The sequence below is a fragment of the Musca domestica genome, unplaced genomic scaffold (genome assembly GCF_030504385.1).
Source record: "Musca domestica strain aabys unplaced genomic scaffold, Musca_domestica.polishedcontigs.V.1.1 84, whole genome shotgun sequence".
Lineage (NCBI taxonomy): Eukaryota > Metazoa > Arthropoda > Insecta > Diptera > Muscidae > Musca > Musca domestica.
Window position 1 is genome coordinate 1,986,163 of NW_026712417.1, and position 20,465 is coordinate 2,006,627.

General features: G+C 35.1%; 1 protein-coding gene across 2 annotated transcripts in view; it reads right to left on the minus strand.

Annotated features, from left to right (window-relative positions):
* The window catches only part of LOC101894182 (band 7 protein AGAP004871), a 94,987-nt gene that overhangs the window by 40,972 nt on the left and 33,550 nt on the right, over positions 1 to 20,465 (minus strand). For both annotated transcript variants that reach the window (XM_059131250.1, XM_059131249.1), the window contains exon 2: positions 4,563 to 4,672. In XM_059131250.1, the coding sequence (XP_058987233.1) occupies positions 4,563 to 4,661 (99 nt within the window). In that variant the 5' untranslated portion in view covers positions 4,662 to 4,672. The remainder of the gene's footprint in view (positions 1 to 4,562; positions 4,673 to 20,465) is intronic.

Here is a 20,465-nt window from a genome sequence, read left to right on the forward strand (position 1 = left end):
TTACAAGCCACTCGTCCGACAGCTGTTAAAATTATTCCGGTGACAGCTCATTAAATTGTTTACAAGCGTACAAAAGCATTTTGGTGAGAATTTTCCAGAAAAAAAAATATTCGTGATGGAACTCAAGCGTGATAGTGTGATTTATATTTGGCTGGAAAACCACAAGTGGCTATCGTTAGAGCACTCCAGCATTTAAATGTGAATAAATCTTTTGTGGACGGAAGAAAACAGCAACATCAGCAGAAATGGTGCGAAAAGTAAAGAAGCGACTTGATCGAATCCCGCATCGCAGTGGCCGAAAAATGGCTCGTGAGCTGAACATATCGCAATATCCCATTCGGCAAATATGGAAAATTGAACTCGGGGAAAAGCCATTGAAATTCCAAAAAGTGCAAGAACTTACACCGCAACAGAAAGAAAATAAACTCAAAAGAGTTGCTTCGCTTGGCCGAAAGTGGTGAACTGCCGAATTCGGTTTCCTCCGATGAGAAAACATTCCTTGTCCTGCAGTTTGTAAACAAACAAAATGATCGTGTATACTTGCCAAAGAGGTCAGATGAAAATGTGCACCTTCGGTTAGCCACCAGAACTCAAGCGCCGGCCATGGTGATGGTGTGGGCCGCTATAACAGTATAAATGCCGAAATCGCGAAAACATTTTGAAGTGTGCATTAAAGACTTGGGCACGCAAACATTTTGGCCGCAGACCTTGGACATTCCAACAGGACTCAGCACCATTGCACTCAGCACGCGCCACCCAAAAATGGTTACAAAATTAGGCTCCTCGCTTCTTTTCCAGCGCACAACGGCCACCAAAATTTCCGGATACCAATCCGTTGAACTCTTATGTCTGGAGTATTTTGGAAAGCAAGGTTGACACTAAAAAAATACCTAAGTGTCGATCACCTCAGGAAAGCGCTTCGCCGGGAGTGGGCCAAAACACCTCAGAGCAATATTAGGGCCGCGTGTGGTGGTTTCATTGGCTGATTGAAGGCCATAATTCGTGCCAAAGGGGACCGATTCGAACAAATCTAAACTTTGAAATTTGAAGTTATTTCCGGCATTTTTTGCTTTCATTCAATAAAATTTTAAAAAATGTAAAAATTATGGCGTTTGACTTTGTTGCAGTTTTTTGTATATCACCCTGTATATCTGACCTCCGATATTCGGCTTTTTGGTGGTTTCTTTCCGTTGTGGTTACTTACTGGTTACTGGTTAAATACCAGATGACATTCCAACCAATTTGTAGTTAGCTGTAGACAATACATTTTTAACTAACGATTTTTTCAACCGTTTGAGAAAAGTCCAGCAGTTTTTTTTATTATTTTAGTAAGTATAGGGAAATTCCAAGTTAAAAACTATTAATTATTTCTCACTGTGTGAGTGTTACAATTATTGAAAATTCTTATATATACCTTCAACCTCTTCAAGAGGAACCCGGAAAAGAGGAACGAAATAGTTCGCTTTATATCTAGTCATAATATTAGAAATTTTGATTTTTTTTTTAATTTAGGTAGAGGCGTTCTTCATTGCTTGTTCTTATACTCTCCACCTTAAAAAGGAGCGTAAATTAAATTTGTCATTCTGTTTTTAACATAACTAAATATTCGTCGTAGACCCCATAAAGTAAATATATATCATGATCAGCATAAAATTTTAAGTCGATTTAACAATGTTCGTCTGTCTGTTGAAATCACGATACAGCCCGCATTATTTACGCATTGTGTTATTTTTGCATTGTGTCTAGAATAATTCGTATTGAAAATGTGATATATTGGTCCACGTTTTGGTATGGCCGCCATATAAAGGTACCTTCCGATATTCGGTATTAGTTTTTAAAAAACGGACAGACATATTAAATTCTATGCTGGTAAAGAATATTTTCTTTCTTGCTTTTCAAACAAATATTTCGAGGTGTGACAAACGGAATGACACATTGTATATACTCCAGTTTTATTATGACTAATAGCTAAAATCATTTTTTTAATGAAGAAAAAAAAACTTTAATCACATTCAATACACCTCAATGTGCAGGTATTAACCGTATCTACTAGACATGTATTGTATGAACATACTTGTGTATTGAACACTTGTCATGAGGGCTTTTCAAACATAAATCTATATACAAGTGTTATGTTTGAACACATATTCTGCTTGAATGGCATATTTTTGATGACTACAGGAATATAACTCTTGGGTGGAAAAGTCTACAGTTATAAACCGAATATATGGATAAAGTAAAGTATAAAAATTATTGAGAAGTCCAACTACTCCTTGAGAAGTACCCTACAACTCTATGTGTTTTTCAAAGTGGTATCACTAAGGACACAGACGGACCAAGTAAATTAATGACATGGGGGCAAACACCACAAACATAAAGGGACACGACAAAACGTTTTCAACTGTTCTACAAATGTCAATTATGATATGCTCCCTGAAGTTGGAACCGCAAAAATTACAACTCTCCAGGCATCCCGACCACGATTGTGTTCCGAATTTGCTGTAATTCAGCATTTTGTTCTTCGTTGGACATTCATCCAAATTTGTGGTTCAGGATTTCAAATTTTTTTGGATTTTCATGGCTTTTCGAATACTGAATTTCTTAAAAATAAATAGTGGTCTCCTGATTTTTTCCAAACTTTGAATGTTTATTCCAATAGCGAATATTTATTTTTTCCAATTTTGGATCCAATCAGAATATTTATTTAAAACGAATGTAAAAAACTATTCGAGCCGTGATTTAAGTATTTTTCCCAAATCTTCAAATTTTTATGATTGTTTCCGAATCGTGGAAGTTTTTAATTTTTTTTAAGTTTATACGCGATTTATAAAATTTTTAGCCGAATTACCACTTTTACAGATTTTTTTTTTTTTTTTTTTTTTTGTATTGTCTACTTTTTCATCATTTTTGGAATGGTCGACTTTCATTTTTTTTATTCCAATCATAATTTTCAAGAATATTTTTAAATCGTGCATTTTTTAACGATTTTGATTTGTATCCGATATATTTTAAGAACATTTATTTAAATCGTGATGTTATTATGGTTTTTCATATGAAAGACTTCAGAGCCTTCAGATATTTTTTACAAATCATATACTTTCCTAAAATTTTTAGAAAAAATTCGAATAGAGGAACTTTTAAGTATTTTTATTCGAGATTTTTTTTTTAATTTTATTGAAAATGTTAAAATAATGTTTGATTTCGGATTACGCTTTTTAATTTTTATACCCTCCACCATAGTATGGAATATATATTTTAGACCCCACAAAGAATATGTATTCTTGATCAGCATAAAATCCTATGTCGATTTACGGATTTCCCTCCGTCTGTGGAAATCACTCTAGCTTCCGAACAAAATGAAGTAGGTTGATAAATCTTTACTCAAATGTGAACTATGTCTGCAGGACTTTTGGTATTGAAAATGGGCCATATAGGTCTACGGTTTTGGTATAGCCCCCATATAACGGTTCCTCTCGGTAATCAGTATTTTGATTATTTTAGCGACAACATTCACAGAAATTATTTCAAATTTGGCACTTGAAGTTCGAAATGGATACTACAGTCTAAGACAGAAAATTGTCTATAGAGATCCACGTCTTCGTACAGCTCCCATATAACGGTACCTCCCGATATTTGGTACTTTGTTGATTTAAGCGACATTATCCACCGGAATTGTTTCAAATTTGGTATTTGAAGTTCGTAATTGATACTACAGCCTATTACAGAAAATTGTCTATACAGATCCACGTCTTTGTATAGCCTTCATATAACGGTACCTATCGATATTCGGTATTTTGATGATTTTAGCTACATTATTCAGTTTTTTTCAAGTTTCGCATTTGAATATTCTAATAGCTTATGACAAAAGTTGTCCATGCAGGTCTACGTCGTCGTATAGGCCCTAATATAACGGCTACATTCGGTATTTTTAAGATTTTAACAGAATTTTTAACGGATTTTATTTTTTTGAAAATTGACAAATTCATGCCAAATTTTGGAGGGTATACAAGTGTAAGTGAGTTTTGAATAATTTTTATTCGAATAATCGATTTTTTAAAAAGGTTTATTCAAATTGTGATTTTTTGAAATTTTTTTTAAATCGGGGAATTTTTATTCGGATCTTATTTTTCAGATTTTATATTAACGCGCTGACAGTCATTTATAGTATTGTCAATTATTTGTAGTGATTAGTTTATGATTTTTGTGATTGCCCGAACTGAATAGTTAATTACAAGAATATTTATACAAAGGTGCTTCAATAGAACTTTTAGATGAAATACATAACGGACGTTCTATTAATTTCAATATTAATCTGAGGGTATATCGGAAAATATCGGAAAGACAGAACACTTATCGAACGTATCTTAATACGATGACCCTTATCGTAATTTTGCTAGAGCTAAGAATTAGCTGCTAGAACTAAAGAATGACTTTTTTATTCCATAAGATATCTGGTGTTATGATGAAGCATACTGCAATGTCGTCTAAGCCAACTACACTCCTTGCGAAGGCGTTTATAAATATTTTTTTTTTTTCATTTGACAATAAATGTTCATATTTACCTTAAAACACACAAACAAACTGAAGGGCAACGTCAAAATGACCAGACACACCGAAAGGAATATCAGGATCTTGCCACACGTTGATGCCTGATGATTCATGTCTCCATTGACTTTGGGTTGCCGGACAGCACAGCACACAGCAAAATGACATGGAAGCGAAGGAAAAGAGAAAAGGAAATAATATTAGATAACAAATGCACACACACACACACTCAAATATATAACAAAATAAATATTTATTATTTGATTCAATAAGGAAATATTATATGGACTAGTGTTGCTACTAATACAAACTACTAATGGAATGTTCAAATAATATTATTGAGGCATTGCAAAAGAAATGTTGAAATGAGTATTTTCTTTTCTGGGCGACATATGGCCACCCGTTTCTAATATGACAAGTTTTATGGGCAATTTTCCTCTTCGCTCACTTGCCTTTCGATAAATCTTTATAAATGTTGTGAGGGTTTGGTTGGATTTTCTTTGCTTTTATTTTGGAAAAAAAATTTTTTTTTTCAAAATATATTTTTGTTTTTATTTGTGTAGCATAGAAATATTTAGGTGTTTTGGGGGAGGGCACATAGAGGAATCATATTTTTTGTTCAATGACATTTATGGCTCGAAACCAACAACTAGTTATTGCTGTTGTTATTGTTATTGGTGTTGTTGTTGTGTTTATGCTCCACCATCATAAATCACAGCCATTTGCGCCATTGGAGTGTAACATTTGTCCAGTTTGTATAATTTTTTTGCGCAAAACTAAATCAATTCGAGGTATCACAGATGGTCATAAGTATTGCGGATAGTTTTTTTTTTTTATGAAATTAATTTCAGAATTTTAACGATTGTAAATTAAATTTCAAATTTTTTAAAGAAAACAAACTTTTTACAAATCATCGAACAATTTCGAACATACTATTCCGTAAAAGCACATTATTCAAAAACAACGTTTAAAGAAATTCTTTTCCCAAAAACTAGAAACGTGGTTTATTTTAAGATTTTTTTTTCATGGCCATAGTCATGGATTTTCAAATAATTTTTTTCCGAAATGCCGCGATAATACATATCGGAAAACATTTTTTGAAAATCCATGACTATGGCCATGAAAAAAAAATCTTAAAATAAACCACCTTTCCACTTTTTGGGAAAAGAATTTCTTAAAACGTTGTTTTTGTTATCAGCTTTCTATTTGAGAGAAATTTTTAGTTATAGAAAGTTGTAAAGAATCGTTTGAAAATTGTGACCCTTTGTGGTTGAGGTACCAGAAGGGGTTCGCAGATATACAGGGTGAGATAAAAAAAACTGCAACAAAGTCAAACGCCATAATTTTTACATTTTTTTAATGTTATTGGTTAACAGCAAAAAATATCGGAAATTGTATCAAATTTCAGAATAAGTTTGGATTTTTTCGAATTGGTCACCTTTGACACGAATTATGGCCTTCAAACGGTCAATGAAACCGTCACACGCTGCCCGAATGATGCTCTGTGGTATTTTGGCTCATTCCCGGCAAAGCGCTTGCTTGAGATGATCGACACTTCGGTATTTTTTAGTGCCAACCTTGCTTTCCAAAATACTCTAGACACAATAATCCAACGGATTGGTACCCGGAGATTTTGGTGGCCATTATGGGTTGAAAATGAAGCGAGGAACCTCATTTTGTAACCATTCTTGGGTGGCGCGTACTGAGTGCGATGGTTGTAATGTCCAAGTTCTGCAGCCAAAATGTTGGCGTGCCCAAGGTTTTAAACACCATCCAGAATATTTTCGCGATAATATTCGGCATTTATTCTGATGCCACGGTCGATTAATACGAGTGGAGAGCGACTATTGGCATGGCTCGCACCATCACCATGCCCGGCGCTTGAGTTCTGGTGGCCAACCGAAGGTGCACATTTTCAGCTGACCTCTTTAGCAAGTTAATTCGATCATCATTCATGTTGTTTGTTTACAGACTGCTGGACAACAAATGTTTTCTCATCGGAGAAAATCAAATTCGGCAATTCACCTTTTTCGGCCAAGCGAAGCAAATCTTTAGCTCTTCTAAGTCTACTTTCTTTCTGTTCACGTCGCTTCTTAACTTTCTGCTGATGTTTCCGTTTTCTTCCGTCCACTTCCTTGACATCGGGCTACGCTAACAGTATCACTGTAACGAGCAATGGTACGAGACACAACAGATTTATTCCCATTTAAATGCTGGAGTGCTCTAACGATAGCCATTTGTGGTTTTCCAGCCGAATATATAAAGAAATCACACTATCACGCTTGAATTCCATCACGAATAACTTTTATCTGGAAAATTCTCTCCCAAATGCTTTTGTACACTTGTAAACAATATAATGAGCTGTCACTGGAATAATTTTAACAGCTGCCGGACGATTGGCTTAGAAATGACAGCAACTTAAGTTGCTTGCAGTTTTTTCATCTCATCCTGTATACCCTCTCTAGTCTCTAGAGTAAAAAATATGGCTTAAAAGGATCTGTATTCGGAGGTGCCACCTTATGAGTAAGGCTATTAAAGCAGTCTTTTATCACAGAAGAGAGAACCAATTACAAACTCCGCATAAACAATTTTAAACGATTTCCCTGAAAAAAGTGGCTAAAATCATCAGAATACCAAGGTACTGGGACATGGGAGGGCTATGCCAAATGTCAAACTCTGTGGACAATTAAGAACCCCTAGAACTGAAGACGTAGACCTACATAGATAATGTTCTGCCACTGGGAGTAGAACCCGTTACAAACTCTAAATACCGGATTTTAAACAATTATAGTAAAATATATGATTTAATTCGAATAGGTTGGAGGTGTTGTTACATGGGTGTTATACAAAAATATGGACCGATATGGCCGAGAAAATACGCAAAATTCATTTTACACAAAATTTTAGATCTCTCTATCTCAATTCGTTTGAAATCGATTACAAACAAGTAAAATAGTATCAGTCGGTTTTGCCGACAGATGTATACCCCCAGCCTTGAGTTATGAACGTGACAGATTTGGACTATATCGACTACTTCTTGTACTTTATATGAGATAGGTGCACATTTTCGGAAATATGCGTCAGGCAACAGATATAGCGGACCGAAGTATTCCATTTTCATACTTAATTTAATACAGATAAAATATATTGGTGTGTGCAAAATGTGAAGGAAATTGAACATGCGAAATTTCAATTTTATGCGAAATCATAAATTCCGACAAATTACATATTCATATCAGAATACTGGTTAAGAGAAATATTTAGATAAAGCAAGTTGTTAAGAGTCACCGACTTGTTTCGCAAGTTATGACAATTATAAGTTGGCAGATCTCGTGTTGATGAAAATATTGAGAAGCCACAAGTCTGGATAGAATCGGATGTTAATTTTGCGTTTAATGAGCTTCGTGGATACTCAAAATTTTGATTCTTTGTGGGGGAGGTACCAGAAGAAGTGGACCGATATATCCCATCTTCACACCAGACCTTGGGTTACATTAAATATTGGGATGTGTGAAATTTGAAGACAATCGGACTCTTACATCAATTGTATGAGAGTTTTAATTATTGAAAATAAAATATTGACCCTTTGTGGGGGAGGTACCAGAAGGAGTGGACCGATCTTATCCATTTTCACACTTAACCTAGCACTGACGCAAATATTAAGATTTGCAAAGTTTGAGAAAAATCGGATTATCGTTTCTCTTTATGTGCAAAAAATGAACCGATATATTCCATCTTAACATCAGACCTTGGGTTAACATAAATATTGGCATGTGTGAAATTTGAAGACAATCGGACTCTTATATCACATTTTATAAGAGACGTAATTATTCAAAATTTTGACCATTTGTGGGGGAGGTACTTGAAGGAGTGGACCGATATTGTCCATTTTCACACTTGACCTAGCCCTAACGCAAATATTAAGATTTGCAAAGTTGGAGCAAAATCGGATTACCGTTTCTCTTTCTGTGCAAAAACTAAATTTTTGGAAAATTTCGAACTTTTGTGGGGGAGGTACCAGAAGGAGTGGATCGATATTGCCCATCTCCGAACTTGATCTAAGTTTGACAAAAATATTACCATGTACCAAGTTTGGACCAAATCGGATACTCCCTTCGAGAGTTATCGTGCGCACCAGCCAGCCAGACAGACAGACGGACGGACGGACGGACATCGCTAGATCGACTCCAAATGTTCTAAAACGGATTTGGTCTAAAGAGACCTAGGGTCTAAAACCGTTATTTCGACTAGGCACGTTTTGGCCGTATCAAATGATATATACCCTCTGTAGCCATATGGCTGAGGGTATAAAAAGCAGACTGACTGATAGATAGGCGGACATCGCTATATCTTATGCATTGTTGGGTCTATCGTGGGTATTTTGAGGAGCTATAAACGTAATATCAAGTTAATATACCCCAAATACTTTAATTCTAGGTATACACTTATATGGGGGCTATACCAAAACGTGGACCGACATGACCCCTATTTTGTACAAATGATTCTACATGAGGCCCATTGTGTAGTGTATGGAATGGTCTAGGCTTTATATTATAGGTCCTAAAAAATGTTGTCTTAGTACCCAACGCTCGTTTGGTTTTTTGATCAACAAACCGAGTATTATAACCTCCACTCAGAATTTCCCTCCCCAAGATTGGCTATTGTACAGTGTAATCGGGGAAGGATTTTTTAGGGATCATTTTTTAAAGAAAAACTATAAGTTCGTGGATTTATTGTTGATTAAAAAAAAACATTTTGAACTCCTAAACCTTATGTTATAAACTCCATTATCATGAACGTGTTAAAAAATAATTTTTATGGAGCTCCAAAGATCTAATCATGAATTTTCCAAAAATATTTTTAATTTTTTGTTTTTAACAAAAAATATATATTTTTCACAATTTCACAAGTTTATTGTGAAATTCCAAAACGCTCATTACCCAATAATAATAATTACACTCAAAAATTCCCCCTCAATCCTCTTAAAACAAATACCCCCTAATTGTCAATTTGAGACTCTCCACGACAATCTTTGCAAATTCCCCACGACGAAAATCTTCAAACAAATAAGTTTCCAAATATCTCTGCAGATTTGAGCATGTACTTGTACTACTCGTTGGCAAATAATTTAATTAAAATTCTTACCCTCCATCGTAGTTAAGTGAGTGTTGGTGGTGCACCTTTTGTCGCCAACACAATCAATTACAAACGCATAACATGCATTAGCACCCCATCATGATTCCCTGACTCAATGCAAATCTATTTTGTTCGCACACACACACATTCTCTCCCTCCCTCCACAACCCTTTTTTATATTTCCAAATGTGGCCCTTGGGAGCAATTGTTGTAATAACTCAAATACCATTGTGCCCAGCTAGCCGGTGCAACCTCCTCCGCAACCGACATGCCACCCAACTGTGGTCGTCTATTCTATGCAATTCAAACACAATGGCATGCCAAAACCCCAGCATTGTGAGTATACAACACCAAACCACCCAGTCCACCCTCCCATTCACCTCCGCATCACACACGCATGCACTTAGTGCCCAAGTTGTGTTGCAATTTCACATTGTGTCTGCATCTTGGTGAGTGTGTATGTGCGTGTCGGTGCAACAAGTTCTGCTAAATAGTAGATCGTTTTCTTTTCTTGCCTCCTTCTACAATTGTGTGTGTATGTGTAAGTCTATGTGTATGAGAGTATATTCATTCTTTTGATGCATTTTCGAAATCACTTGACACTGTGGGGGTAAATAAATATTTTCCTTCCAGAATTATGCATGTCCTCGTATGCGTGTGTGTTTGTTCTGTTGCCAATTTTGAATATTGTCAAAAGGTTGATGTGGCGCAAATCGCATTTAACCTTTCATCAGGGTAATGAGCACTCAAAGAAATTTCATATTGGCTTATTGATTAATAATTGTGAGATAATTAGCAATAAAGTCTTATTAGTTTATAATGCATCATTAGAAACAAATTTTAATGAATATAATTAGAACAATTACTGAAAAAATATTAAGAAATAAAAAAAAATATTAAGAGACGATGTTAAGAACAATATATGATATAAGAGTAAATATTATCCAGATTATTTTCACGGACCATTCAGTTTATATTTGTTGATTTTTTAACATTTTTATACCCTACACCACAAGGTGGTCAGGGTATTATGTCTTTGTGCATTTGTTTGTAACAGGCAAAAGGAAACGAGATAGACCCATAGTTCCTTTTGATGATCTGCATAGAATCACTTTCTGAGTTGATTTATGCATGTCAGTCCGTCTGTCCATGTATTCTTGTGAACAAAATGCAGGTCGCATTTATTATCCGATTGAGATGAAATTTTCCAAACAACATTTGTTTGGCCCAAGGACGAACCCTATTGAAATTGAAGATAATCGGTAAAAATTTAGATATAGCTCCCATATATATCTTCGTCCGATTTGCCTTTTATTGTGCACCAAACGTGTAATATCAGCTCGAATAGTATGGAATCTTGCACATACAACCAAATTAGGCCTGAAAATAAGTATGCCAAATTTGATCAAATCGGTTCAGATATAGCTATAGCTCCCATATATATTGTTCATCCGATTTGTTATTTTTGTCCTCCGCAGCCGTAATATGCACTCTGTAACAACAATATTTGGGGAAATATATCAAATGCAGCTCAGAAATACCTTTGCTAAATTTTATCGAGATCGGTTCAGATTTGGATATAGCTCCCATATATAACTTCGTCCGATTTACCTTTTATTGTGACCAAACGTCTAATATTTGCCCAAATGCGATGGAATTTGGCACATACGACCGAATTGAGTCTAGAAGGTAGTATGCCAAATTTGGTGAAGATCGGTTCAGATATAGCTATAGCTCCCATATATATTGTTCATCCGATTTGTTGTATTTGTTACCCACAGCCGTAATATGCACTCCGTAACAACGATATTCAGAGAAATAAATCAAATACAGCTCAGAAATATCTTTACTAAATTTTATCGAGATCGGTTCAGATTTGGATATATCTCCCATATATATCTTTATCTGATTTCAAATTAATTTTGCACCAAATGGGCAATACAAGTCCGAATTTAAAAGATACAAATGCTTCGACATATTTATTACTTTGAATTTTAAATTATAATCATAGCGTGTATGATTGAATTCTCCCATAAAAAGCTTTTAATTGTTATGCGCAGCTCTACTAAATTAGTAAAGTGGTGTAGGGTATCATAAAATCGGCCCCGCCCGACTTTAGGACTTTCTTTACTGGTTTTTAACTATCTAAGGTACAAGCGTGGATTGTATGAACATATTTCCCTCCACCATATAATGGTGGTTATATTAACTTAGTCATTTCGTTTGTAACTCCCCGAAATACTCAAAGAATATATTCTTGATTAGTGTAAAATTCTATGTCGATTTAGTGATGCCCGTCTATCTGTCTGTGTGTCTCTCTGTTGTAATCACGCTATCTTTGGAACAAATTGAGGTAGAAGAGTAAAATATTGCACACATGTGTAATTTGCCAGTGGGAAGGTTAAAATGGGGCCATGTCGGACCACGTTTTCGTATAGCCCCCACATGACGTTACCACCATACCATTCGGTATTTTGATGATTTTAGCGACATTATTTAATGGAAGTGTTTCAGATTTTACATTTGAAGATCTTAACAAGTACTACACCCTATGAAAAAAAATCGCCTACCCAAGTTTACGCCATCGTATAATCCTCATATAATGATACCTCCCGATATTCGGTATTTTGAGGATTTAATTTTCACCGGAATTGATTTAAATTTCGCATTTGTAGTTCGTAATGGGTACTACAAAATATGACAAAAAAATTTATGTACAGGTCTACGTTTTCGTATAGCCCCCACATAACAGTATCTCTCGATATTTGGTATTTTAATGGTTTTAGCGACACAAGTTCATAATGGGTACTACAGCCTACGACCAAAAATTGCCAATGCTGACCCATGCCTAATTCACCGGAATTTTTCCAAAATCCATATTTGAGATTAACATTGACAAGTAAAAAAGCTGTAAATTCTAAATCGATCTTTGAATACCCCCACCATTTGGAACGAATTTGGCAACTTTCAAAAAAAAAAAATAAAAAAAATTCTGTTAAAATCTTAAAAATATCAAATGTTGCCGTCATATTAGGGTCTATACGACGGCGTGGATCTGCATAGGCAATTTCTGTCATAAGCCATTAAATACTCAAATGCGAAACTTTAAAAAAACGGTACTATTATATGAGGGCTATACAAAGTCGTGGACCTGCACATACAATTTTCTGCCTTAGGCTGCAGTATCCATTACGAACTTCAAATAAAAAATTTGAAACAATTCCGATGAATAATGTCGCTAAGATCATCAAAATACCGAATATCGGGAGGTACCGTTATATATGGGCTATACGAAGTCGGGGACCTGCACACACAATTTTCTGCCTTAGGCTGCAGTATCCATTACAAACTTCAAATACCAAATTTGAAACAATTCCGGTGAATGATGATGCTAAAATCATCAAAATACCGAAAATCGGGAGGTACCATTATATGGGGGCTATACCAAAACGTGGACCTACATGAATAAATTTTTAAATTTAATCAACCTACTTCATTTCGTTCGGAAGAAAGAGTGATTTCCACAGACAGATCATCGCTAAATCGACATAGAATTTTAAGCTGCTTAAGATTAAATATATACTTTGTGGGGTATAAAATGTATATTTTGAGGTGTTACAAACTGTGGAGGATACAAAAATTACTTGTGAAGGACCACGTTTTCGTATAGCCCTCATATGTCTAGGGATTTTTCTTTTTTTTTTATGTTTTTCTTTTTCCTTCAAAATGGTGGAGGGTATTAATGGTTTGGCCCGAACAAACTTATCTTCTTTTTTTCTTTTTAATATTTTTTATTTGTTTTGCCTTCAGGAGCATAAACAAAGGAATCACTCGGTTTGCCAACGCGTGAACATGCCAAGTTCAGCTGACCGTGAGAAAATCAGGACCGATTTCAATATAATTTGACAAAAATAAATTTTTGTCCCGATTCCGCCACACATTCTGAATTTCATTGAAATCGGCCTAAAATGTGTATGGGAGCTATATCCAAATCTGTACTGACTTCAATACAAATTTCAAAAATTTTTTTTGGTACTAAATTTCTTTACACATTCCACATTTCATTAAAATTGGAGATAAATAGCGTGTTTGGTGCATCAAATAAACGGAATCGTTCGAAAATATATTTACGGGAGCTATATCGAAATCTGAACCGATTTCAATATAATTTGGTAAATTTATTTTTGTACTAAATTTCGACACTAAATAATGTTCTTTGTCATAGAAGTTATTTTTAAAATAACTTCTGTGGAGAATATCCCAGACAAAAAACAAAGGAACTGATGAGGATTGGTGCTTTTTTCGAAACCTAGGTATTCCCTGCCTTACCCCTGGGGTAAACATTACCATCGTTCTCCACTAATAAACAAACGTTGTTTTCATAAAAACAAAAATAAAGGGATTAAACCCGACCATTTTGCAACAACAAAATGCAAAATATAAATAAAAATATTGATTTTCAGGTTCTACTTTCCACAGTGTGATGCTACAAAAGATCAAAGGTTATTTCCTAATTTCAAAAACCCATTTTTAATTAAAGTCCACCCAAATTAATATTTTGTTCACATAACACAGAACATCGGAAACAACAGCAACAACAACCTTCATTCATACAACAAATTCTGTTGACACTGGGCACAACGGCGCTGTTATCAAGAGATGCAGTCACTCGGCGATTGTTAGAGACCACAAATGCATTCACACTTTTCCCTCATCTATGCTAACCACGCATTGTTTACTGCTTTTGGTTACTTAAAGTCACACACACACACACGAACACAAACATATAAAAGGAAAAGACAAACAATGCCATTATCGACAAAGAAATTCATTTAAACACATTCCAACACACAGAGGGAGAGAGAGAGAGAGAGGAGAAGACACACAAAACATGGGCAGTTGGTTGTCTGTTTGTTGAATGTGTATTTGTGTCCTGTGTGCGTTTGCGTTTGCACAAATTCCTTTGCGGTATAACTAGGCACTAATGCAATGGGGGGCACCACGCACATACAAACATACATAGATAAGTAAACGTGACGGTTTTTCATCACATCTCATCACCAATGTGGTTAGAAGCAGTATGACCATACATGAATACATGTATGTACATGTACATGTTTTGGAATGCTTGAGCCACAGCCACACACACGCATATGGGCATTGAACAAATAGGCTTGTTATGGGGCATCAAATTAAAAAAGGTTATTCCTTTGCATACAATTTGTTCTGAGGCTCAACACAATGCATACACAATCATAGGACATAATATACTTTAGTAAATTTTAAGAAAATCTTAAACAAATCACGTCATGGAAGTACAAAATAAAATAGTTTCCATTTTTAAAAATTACAATTTAATGGCCTACAGCAACTTAAGGACTATTTTAAATGGAACGAAGATCAAATTCATTTTTCTGCCATAATTATGTTATTTAAGGAATTTTAGTTCAATCGCATCCCTGTGATATGAAACCCAAAGTGACGGTACAGCTGTGACATCACAAAGGTAAGTTTTCTTTTTGGATCCATCTTTTCTATGATACGAACTATATACACGAAACACATACTCCATTAACACACTTCCCTTTATGTTATCTGCACATACACCATCCTTCTCCCACTCTTTCTCACTTGCTTGTCACGGGCCTTTTGCCAGTCAGTGTCTATCATCCTCGTCGTGCATCAACACCTGTGCCAGTACATCGGGGCGTATGTGTAGACATTATTTAATATCATGTTAATCATACGACCCAGATTACTTGGTATTCTCATTCCGCCTAATCAGAAATCACGAAATGCAAGCAGATAGCGACACTAATTAAAACAAGAATGGCAAAGTCCCTGATGCTTAGCGGTGGGTAGGGAATATTAAAGAGCGGAATTAGAATTTCAGTTTAAAATCTAAGACTTTATGTTATAAAGTGCAAAGCATGTTGAGAAACTTTAACTCTTCTTTTATGAATATTTTTCTTGGCTTTATGAACATTTATTATTATTCCTTCATGACTTGGAAAAGGACATAGTTCTAAGTTCGATCTAGTTTTCCAAAATTGCTTAATCATCATCAATAAAACATATAGAAGTTGATATGTGATTGAATTAAATGTATCTAAATTTATACAAAAATAATATTATTCAATCGGTATGGCCGTGTTTCTCTTGGAAGGTTAATAGCACCAGAGATGAGATTTAATATGATGAAATGGTTCGCTACGCAGATCTGGGTATTAAGTCGGATTCAAGAATGCAGTTTAGATTTTTTGCACCCCTTCACCATTCCATGAAGGTACATTAACTTTGTCATTCCGCCTGTAACTCCTCGAAATACTCATGATACTCCCTAAAAAGTATACATATTCTAAGTCGATTTAGCGATTCCCGTCTATCTATCTGTCCGTCTGTCCGTTGTATTCACGCTTTTTTTCGAACGAGTTGAGAATAAAATTTTTCACACGAATGTATTCTTCTAGAAAACATGATAGGTTCGTAAATGGGTCATGACGATCTTTTTTTCGAACGAGTTGAGAATAGAATTTTTCACACGAATGTATTCTTCTAGAAATCAGGTTAGGTTCGTAAATGGGTCATGCCGGTCTACGTGTGAATATGGCCCAATATAACGGTACGTACCGGAATTTTTTTAATGTTCGTATTTAAATTTCGTAAAAGATACTATAGCCTATAACAGAAAATTACATATACAGGTGCACGTCTTCGTATAAGTACTTCCCGATATACGGTATTTTAATGATATTCGCGACATGATTCCCCGGAATTATTTCAAATTTCGTATTTGGAGTTCATAATGGGTACTACAACTTACGACAGAAAACTATCAATGCAGGTCCATGTCTTCATATAGTCCACATATAACGGTTTTGTTTCAAATTTCATATGTAGAGATTTTAATGGGTACCACAGCCTTTGAAAAAAAAAACAAATACACATGCACGCTCCCGTTTTCGTATAGCCCCGATTTCATTTAATCGGTATATTTTGGACTTTATTTGAAATTTTGGTGGAGTGTACTAAAAGTTCGTTCCGGCCAAACTTAGCCGTTTTTTTACTTGTTCTTATTAACATATACTTTGATTGGTGGGTATTATTAACTTAGAGCTAAAATGTTTAGGCTGTATTCAAAACAAAAGCAAGCCAAAGGCGAATACTTTAATTTTAAGACTTTTCAATGCAAAAGTCGATCAATTAAAAAAACATGAGGTTTTTTGACGATGTATAACTCAAGTATATACATAAATATCCCTGCATATTGTACTTATATATTTGTATATTTTGTATATTGTACATCGCTATGTCATAGCGATTGGAATATTGATTTGATTGAAAATGATTGAAAATGTCGAAAAGTATTGTAGACTCAAGAAAATCATTAGCAAAATCGGGGATATTTGTCGAGATCTTCGATTTAATGAAATCGGGAGTATCCTTTATATGGGCCCTACTCCAAAACGTGGACCTACATTGACATTTATAGGGCGAAAAAGTAATCTACAGGGTGTGATGAAAACCTGCAACCAACATCAGCCACCACAAAATAATCGTGTTTACTTGCCAAAGGGGTCAGGTGAAAATTTGCACCTTCGGTTGGCCACCAGAACTCAAGCGGCGGCCATGGTGATGGTGTGGGCCGCCCCATAACAGCCGCTCGTAATAATCGACCATAGCATCAGAATAAATACCGAATATTGTCGCGAAAATATTCTGGAGGGTGTATTAAAGCCTTGGGCACGCAAACATTTTGGCCGCAGACCTTGGACATTCAAACAGGACTCAGCACCATCGCACTCAGCACGCCTAATGTGATCAATTCGAACAAATCTATACCACCCAAGAATGGTTACAAAATGAAGTTTCTCGCTTTATTTCCAGCGCATAATGGCTACCAAAATCTCCGGATACCAATCCGTTGTACCAATCCCTTGTGTCTGGAGTGTTTTGGAAAGCAAGGTTGGCACTAAAAAATACCAAAGTGTCGATCACCTCTAGCAAGCGCTTCGCCGGGAATGAGCCAAAATACCGCAGAGTAACATTCGGGCAGCGTGTGACCGTGTCATTGGCCGTTTGAAGGCCATAATTCGTGCCAAAGGTGACCAATTCGAACAAATCTAAACTTATTCTGAAATTTGATGCTATCTCCGACATATTTTGCTTTTATTCAATAAAATTTAAAAAAAAAAAACAAATTTTAAAATTATTTCGTTTGACTCTGTTGCATTTGATGCACAATAAACCTGATATATCTAAATCCGATCAGATATCTATAAGATTTGACAGAAGTATTTTTGAGCTCTATAATCAATAATATCGTATCAAATATAACCATTGTGGAGTGCATATTACGCATTTGAGGGACTTAAGACTCCAAATCGGATGAATATGTCTGTCAAAATAGATCCCTATGGCTTTTTGGAGATGAAAACAGAAAAAAATCCTGATTTTGCAGCTTCTCTACAGGTCACAATCATAGAATAATTGACGCAGATTATTGCATTATTGCATGGGGCTAGAGTTTAGGGCGGGGCTAAAGCCTAACATTTTGTTTGGTCATCGGACAATATTTAGCGGATAAAATAGACCATAACGTTTATGTAAGATACGAAAATTTCCACTAAACCTCGAATATTTTTAATTTTAGCGAAATCATAAATACATTAAATTGTCGCTTCTGATGGTAACAGTGATAATCATAGCCAATGTATCTGGTACATAGCGAAATAGTTCAATCTATATGTACAAGAAATTGATGTTAGTTATTCCGCATGTAAGTTAAGAACCGCCAGACTGATTTTGACAATTCTCACCTATTCGAAATGTCATCTTACCAGAAAAGGATAAAACCTATGAAAATCGCTCAAAAATATGCCAATAAAAAGTGAATATTTCTTGTCAAAATATGTATTTATCGCATGCGATTTTTTCATAATTGACTTACAATTTTTGGTTTGCATATAGAGTATTTTTTTTACACCCTACAACACTATGTGCTGAGGGTATTATATTCAGGTCGCGACTATGACTATTGACCATTGTAATATATTTTACAGGTAAAATTGACTACAACTTTTTTGTGATTTTTTTTTTTTTTTTTTTTTTTGAGGGATAAATATTGGACAAATGCTCAGGTCAAAGGACAAAAGTAACGTTTGGGCAGGACTGTATGGCATTATTTCAAAAACGAAAACAATCAAAATGTATGGTATCACATGGTCGGTCCCGCACGACTTTAGCCTTTGTTTACTTGTTTTGTTTACAATTATTTACACCAATATTAAAATTTCTCCTTTGCACATTCCCGAGCTTTGAACCCTTGTGTGGGATATGTAAGAAGAAGTTTTGATAATAATGAGAGCTCCACTATATAAAGCTACTCCTCTCAGCAATTACAGACTATTTATACCCTACACCACATAGTGGTAAGGGTATTATGTCTTTGTGCATTTGTTTGTAACAGGCAAAAGGAAACGAGATAGACCCATAGTTCCTTTTGATGATCTGCATAGAATCACATTCTGAGTCGATTTATGCATGTCCGTCCGTCCGTCTGTCCATGTATTTTTGTAAACAAAGTACAGTTCCCATTTATTGCCCTATCCAGATGAAATTTTGCACAAATCATTTGTTTAGCCCAAGAACGAACCCTATTGAAATTGGAGATAATCGGCAGAAATTTAGATATAGCTCCCATATATATCTTCGTCCGATTTGACTTTTATTGTGCACCAAACCTGTAATATCAGTCCGAATAGTATGGAATTTTGCACGTGCGATCAGATTGGGCCTGAAAATAACATTTGCCAAATTTGATCGAAATCGGTTCAGATATAGCTATATCTCCCATATATATTGTTCATCCGATTTGTTATTTTTGTCCTCCGCAGCCGTAATATGCACTTTGCAACAACAATATTTAAGGAAACATATGAAATACAGCTCAGAAATACATTTGCTAAATTTTATCGAGATCGGTTCAGATTTGGATATAGCTCCCATATATAACTTCGTCCGATTTACCTTTGATTGTGCACCAAACGTCTAATATTAGCGCAAATGGGATGGAATTTGGCACTTACGACCGAATTGAGTCTAGAAGCTAGTATGTAAAATTTGGTGAAGATCGGTTCAGATATAGCTATAGCTCCAATATATACTGTTCAACCGATTTGTCATATTTGTTACCCACAGCCGTAATATGCACTCCGTAACAACGATATTCAGGGAAATATATCAAATACAGCTCAGAAATATCTTTGCCAAATTTTATCGAGATCGGTTCCGATTTGGATATAGCTCCCATATATATTTTTATCCGATTTCAAATTATTTGTTCACCAAATGGGCAATACAAGTCCGAATTTAAAAGATACAAATGCTTCGGAATATTTAGTCCTTTGAACTTTAAATTATAATTATAATCATAGCGTGTATGATTGAATTCTCCCATAAAAGCTTTTGATTGTTATGTGCAGCTCTACTAAATTAGCAAAGTGGTGTAGGGTATCATAAAGTGGGCCCCGCCCGACTTTAAGACTTTCTTTACTGGTTTTATACTTCTCTTCAAAAAAATTATTATTATAGGTTAAACACCCCCATAGTTTCATAAAAATTAATTCTCAATTTGAAGTATTTTAAAGGTTTCACACGTTTTTTTTATCATATTCTATATTTCCAATCTAATATTTTGCATATTTTTCCCCATTACAAATTATATATAATATATTGCTTAATGTGAAATAACTTCGGAAATAGTCCCTATACAAAGAAACCTT